Source organism: Mustela nigripes, chromosome 12 (genome assembly GCF_022355385.1).
Source record: "Mustela nigripes isolate SB6536 chromosome 12, MUSNIG.SB6536, whole genome shotgun sequence".
NCBI lineage: Eukaryota > Metazoa > Chordata > Mammalia > Carnivora > Mustelidae > Mustela > Mustela nigripes.
The window spans coordinates 97,114,345-97,120,344 of record NC_081568.1 but is presented as its reverse complement, the minus strand read 5'-3'; the positions used below and the strand labels follow the sequence as shown (position 1 = coordinate 97,120,344).

Genomic DNA, 6,000 nt, shown 5'->3' with positions numbered 1-6,000 from the left:
TATCCCTTGGGGAAACCTCTCTTCCAGTTTCCTCCAAATTTATCACTCTTTCCTCAGTGACATCAGACACCTCTGATACAATATCCCTTGGGGAAACCTCTCTTCCAGTTTCCTCAGTGACATCAGACACCTCTGATACAATATCCCTTGGGGAAACCTCTCTTCCAGTTTCCTCCAAATTTATCACTCTTTCCTCAGTGACATCAGATACTTCTGATACAGTATCACTTGGGGAAACCTCTCTTCCTGTTTCCTCCAAATTTATCACTCTTTCCTCAGTGACATCAAACACCGCTGATACAGTATCCTTTGGGGAAACCTCTCTTCCAGTTTCCTCCAAATTTATCACACTTTCCTCAGTGACATCAGACACGTCTGATACAGTATCCCTTGGGGAAACCTTTCTTGCAGTTTCCTCCAAATTTATCACACTTTGCTCAGTGACATCAGACATGTCTGATACAGTATCCCTTGGGGAAACCTCTCTTCCAGTTTCTTCCAAATTCTTCACTCTTTCCTCAGTGATATCAGACACCTCTGATACAGTGTCCCCTGGGGAAACCTCTCCTCCTGTTTCGTTCAAATCTGTCTCCATTTCCACAGTGCTGGTCATCATTTCTGGTATCTTCTCTCTGGAAGACTTGTCTCTTTCAGTTTTCCCTAAAACTGACTCCATTTCCTTAGTAGAATTAGCCTCCACTGATATGCTCTCCCTTGGTAAGGTTTCTTCCATTCTTGTAATTTCTCTCAAAGGTGCTGCAAATTGCCCAGATTCAATCTCCTCTGACACCTCTTTCTTTGAGAAAATTTCTCTTCTTCTAGCTCCTCTTCCTATATTTGGCTTTGGTTTCTGAAATCGAGTCTTTAGAACTGGGACCTTCTTATCCTCTTGAATACTATATATGTATATATAAAAAAAAAAAACATACAATCAAATTTTAAACCACACTGCCAGCTAAAGAAAGGATGGTTGAGAAAATACTACTAAAAGACAAGGAATTATCAACTAAAAAATAAATTAAGAAAGCCTCAGGCATCTCAGGATAAAACCTAAAAATTAAAGGAGAGGGAAAAAACCATGTTTTGAAATAATGAATTTTTAAAATGTCTACTCACATAGAGACATGTATAAAGAGAAATCTATCAATAAGGTCAATTAGAGTAGTAGTCAACTGGCTCTGAACCGTACCTAATTGTCAACCACACAATCGTTCTCAAATACTGGCTAAGAGTCTCCATCCTCTGCAATGGAGCTAGACCAAATTATGTCTACTATTCCTACCTCTTGGCCCCTCCTATCTTTTATCCAGCATATGCATTGCCTTAAGAGTTAAGCAATGCATTTATATGGCCAGATTTGAACAGCATCTCAAATAGCCATATTGAAGTATGACCTGAACAAAAAAGTATAAGAAAGGCTAGACTTTAAATGTGAAGAATGAAAAAACACTAGTAATTGTTGAAACTAAAAGGGCACCTGGGTGGCTCAGTTGTTAGGCATCTGCCTTCACCTTGGGTCATGATCCCAGAGTCCTGGGATCAAGCCCCCACATTGGGCTCTCTGCTCAGCAGGGAGCCTGCTCCCCCCCCCTTCTCTCTATGCCTATTTGTGATCTCTGTCTGTCAAATAAATAAATTAAATATTTAAAAGGAAAACAAAAGAAAACAAATAATAAACAGTGGGGTGCCCTGGGTGACTCAGTCGTGGAGCGGCTGCCTTTGGTTCAGGTCATGATCCTGGGGTGCTGGGATCGAGCCCCGCATCAGGCTCTCTGCTCAGTGAGAAGCCTGTTTCTCCCTCTCCCCCGGCTTGTGTTCCCTCTGTAGCTGTATCTCTCTCTGACGAAATAAATGAATAAAATCTTAAACACACACACACACACACACAAACTACATATAGTAGTGCCAAGGAGTCCACTATTCTGTTCTCACTACTTCTGTGCACACTGAATATTTCCAAAGGAAAAACATTTTCCAAAGTATACTAGTAATTCCATAGATTTTGTTTGGTACCCTCCAGAGGGGACATAACAAATAAAAAAAAAAAACGCATGTGGCTAAAAGAAGTATGGGTTTCCATGTATGGGTTTTTCATAAAATTTATGTGAATAAAGGTCATATGTGGATCAATCTAATCCCAAAGAAACAATGAGAAGAAAGTAAGTTACATTTCATGTTTGAACATAGACATTTAATCTAATATGCATATTAATCAGGTCTAATTTGTGAGGAGTAAATCAACTCATCAAATCACTAGTAACTAAGAAATTAAGAAGAAAGCTATGGGATGCCTGGGTGGCTCAGTTGCTTAAACGGCTGCTTTCAACTCAGTATGATCTCAAGGTCCTGTAATCAAGTTCCACATCAGGCTCCTTGCTCAGTAGGGAGCCTACTTCTCCCTCTGCCCCTGCCTGTCACTCTGCTTGCTTGTGTTCTCTCTCTCTGACAAATAAATAACAAAATCTTAAAAAAAAAAAAAAAAAAAAGCTATGACATAAATTGCCCTGAAAAGTCTAGGTATATAGTGAATATTATGTAATCTTAATCATAAAAAATCTATCTGATTTGCTTTTGTTTTAAAAAATTGATTAAACAGGGGCGCCTGGGTGGCTCAGTGGGTTAAGCCGCTGCCTTCGGCTCAGGTCATGATCTCGGGGTCCTGGGATCGAGTCCCGCATCAGGCTCTCTGCTCAGCGGGGAGCCTGCTTCCCTATCTCTCTCTCTCTCTCTGGCTGCCTCTCCATCTACTTGTGATTTCTCTCTGTCAAATTAATAAATAAAAGCTTTTAAAAAAAAATTGATTAAACATTTCTAAAACCTCATACAAAATTCAAAGATTACATAACCATTAAGATGATGCTTACCTTACACATTCATTAACATTCATTTGGAAAAAATTATCTTCTTTCTCAGATTGTAATGGGATGTCTTCAAAGTCATTTTTACATGACTGATCTTCTACTTGCTCAGGACTCTTAACAACAAAAGACATTTTTAAGGTTTCACAATGAAACACTCATTTATAAAAAATTGCATTGAAAAGTTTGTCCAATTTGAGTATAAAGAAAATGGTAAACATTTCACAATTATAAAATGATACTCAAAGGACACTCTCAAAAGACACTTTTCAAAATGTTATTTAAATATCTTTTAAAAATCTCATAAACTACATCTTCTACCTAATCTCAAATCCCCCATTCTTTTCCTCTTAATCAGAAAGCAAGTTATAGCGCTTCAGTCTTGTCTCTTAGAATTATTCCCTGGGGTCTGTCTTCTGCTTAGTACCATTACTGTATAGACCTTGAGAATTTTAACAAAAGAAATTCATATGTAACTATGATCTGAACTCTTACCCTTATCACAAAGACTAGTTATTATGTAAATAACCTAAAATTCATCATCTTTGCTCTTGGAATTCTATTTTAATAGGAAGCTTTTAACATTTTACTGTGTTTAAGCCAGAGCTAAAATTCACATATCTAGCTATATTTTCAAAAAGGAGGCATAATTTAAACACCTAAATAATGTGGAGGGGGGAGGCAAGTAAACATGAAGTAGTAAGAGCAAAGCAGATGCTCCATTATGCAAATGCTCAAAATCTAGATTGCTCAGAGTTAAACTGCTTTACAAGTAGCAAAGTTGCTGGCTCTTAAGATTTTGGCTTTAAATTTAATATACAATGTATACAATGGTACAGTCTTGCTGTTTAAAGAGGGGGGTAAAAGAAGGCTGAAGTACTTGTTTAACAAAAAAATCGGAAAGAATCAGAGTACTTACATCTCTAGCAACACAGGATTCACTTTCATTCTTTTTTACATTGGCCTCAATTTTTTCCTGTGATGCTAGAATTTTTCTTTCAGCAGCTTTACCTACATTTGGCTTTGGCCTTTGCAATCGGCTCCTCATTAGTCGTGCTGGTCTGACAGTCTTTGTTTGATCATCTTCCTGCAGACCAATTTTTTCACTCAACCCAGAACTACAAAAGAATAGAACTATGGTTATTCTGAAGTTACATGTTTGTTTTCAGTATTGCTTCTCCACGATACAAATAAGTAAACCATTTGGAATATAAAAATAATTACAAGTGTCCTCAAAAACATCCTCAAAGGGGCACCTGGGTGGCTCGGTGGGTTAAGCCTCTGCCTTAGACTCAGGTCATAATCCCAGGGTCCTGGGATCGAGCCCCACATCGGGGCTCTCTGCTCAGCAGGGAGCCTGCTTCCCCCTCTCTTTCTGTCTGCCTCTCTGCCTACTTGTGATCTCTGTCAAATAAATAAATAAAATCTTTAAAAAAAAAATCCTCAAAGATACCAACCCTGTTTCTAAACCTTAACGTTTTGGGACAGACATTATCCTGGAACCCGAACTTTAAGTAATTTCATCACAAAACTGAAAAACATCTATATTTGACATACACTTAATACCATTCTCCACTAAGAATACTAGTTTGTAATGTATACCTCCAGGGCCCTAAACAAAGATTATAGCATAAATATACAGTCCAGAATCCAATGGTTCAAATTCATATTAGAATAAGACCTACTCTGAATTTGCATTCCTAGTTAAATATTCCCTTTGAAACCACCTGCTATCCAGAAACATGTACCTTAACCATTAATTAATCTAGTAAGACTTTGGTAAAATCCTGTTAGTAAGTTGAGGAAGAAATGTAACTGCATACCCAATGGATCCATATCATAATTTATTTCTCCAGCAGCATAAAGAGCACTACTGAAATGTTTCAATACACCTACAGTTAAAAGAAGACTTAAGCACACTAAATGGAAGTAAAATTCAGACATTATCCAGTACAGAACTTATTACAGTCACTCTTGAATTCTACTTCCTAAATACTTACATAGATACAGTCTCAGCTTCTGAGTTCTCTCTCTCTGTATTCTCCATTCCAGAAATGTCCAATGTATTCACTTTATCCTTTTCCATATCATTCTATAAATTCAATTTTTTACATTTTATTGACTTAACATTAAAAAGTCCAAACTTGGTAATAAATGGAAATTAAAACAATGACTTTTCATTTTTTGTTCTTCTAATAATAATAGTTCTATAAATCATCGATGCAGCTGTGAACACTATAAAACATATAATTCTACCTACTACTGACAGGAACAAAATTGGTATATCCTTTCTGGAAAGCCTTTTGCCCATATGAAATCAAAAGCCTAAAAAACGTTCATAATCAGGGCACTTGGGTGGCTCAGTTGGCTAGTATCTGCCTCCGACTGCTGTCATGACCTCAGGGTCCTGGGATCAAGGCCCATGTTGGGCTCCCTGCTCAGAAAAGAGTCTCCTTCACCCTCTCCCTCTGCCCCTTGCTCCTATTACTGGTGCACGCTCGCGCTCTCTCCCTCTCTCTCTCTCAAATAAATAAAATCTACTAAAAAAATGTTCATATTATAATAACATTTCTGATTCTAAGTAAATATTTAGACAAACTACAAGAATGTTCACTAGAATATTATATAAAATGTCAAACACCATGAACAGACTAAATATTCTATAATGAGTAAATGGTTAAATTGAGTTTTACCCATTGACAGAATATTATGAAGTCACTAAAAACCATGTTTTCAAAGGATATTTAATAATATGGAAAAATATTTATGAAATGTTAAGAACTGAAGAAAGAGATAAAACTGAATACTACTAAATTCTGTAATAGAAAAATTGGAAGGATATATGCTAAAATGTTGGTTGCAGCTGGATAATGAGATCACAAGTACTTTTTGTCTTGATTTTTAAAATAATCTGTACTTTCCCAATTTTCCTGAATTTTACAAGATTATAATAACCTGGGGCAACTCGGTGGCTCAGTCGGTTAAGAGTCTGCCTTCTAGCTCAGATGATCCCAGGGTCCTAGGATAGAGCCCTGAGTCAGACTCCCTGCCTAGCAGGGAGAATGCTTCTCCCTCTACCTCTGCCGCTCCCCCTGCTTATCCTCTCTCACTCTCATTCAAATGGATAAATAAAAATCTTAAA

At 37.3% G+C, this 6,000-nt stretch overlaps 1 protein-coding gene across 1 annotated transcript in view; it reads right to left on the bottom strand.

Annotated features, from left to right (window-relative positions):
* BDP1 (B double prime 1, subunit of RNA polymerase III transcription initiation factor IIIB) overlaps positions 1–6,000 on the bottom strand; it is a 95,674-nt gene that overhangs the window by 51,974 nt on the left and 37,700 nt on the right. The window contains 4 exon segments of the mRNA XM_059418029.1: positions 2–896; positions 2,865–2,974; positions 3,778–3,976; positions 4,859–4,950. Coding sequence (XP_059274012.1) covers positions 2–896; positions 2,865–2,974; positions 3,778–3,976; positions 4,859–4,950 — 1,296 coding nt within the window.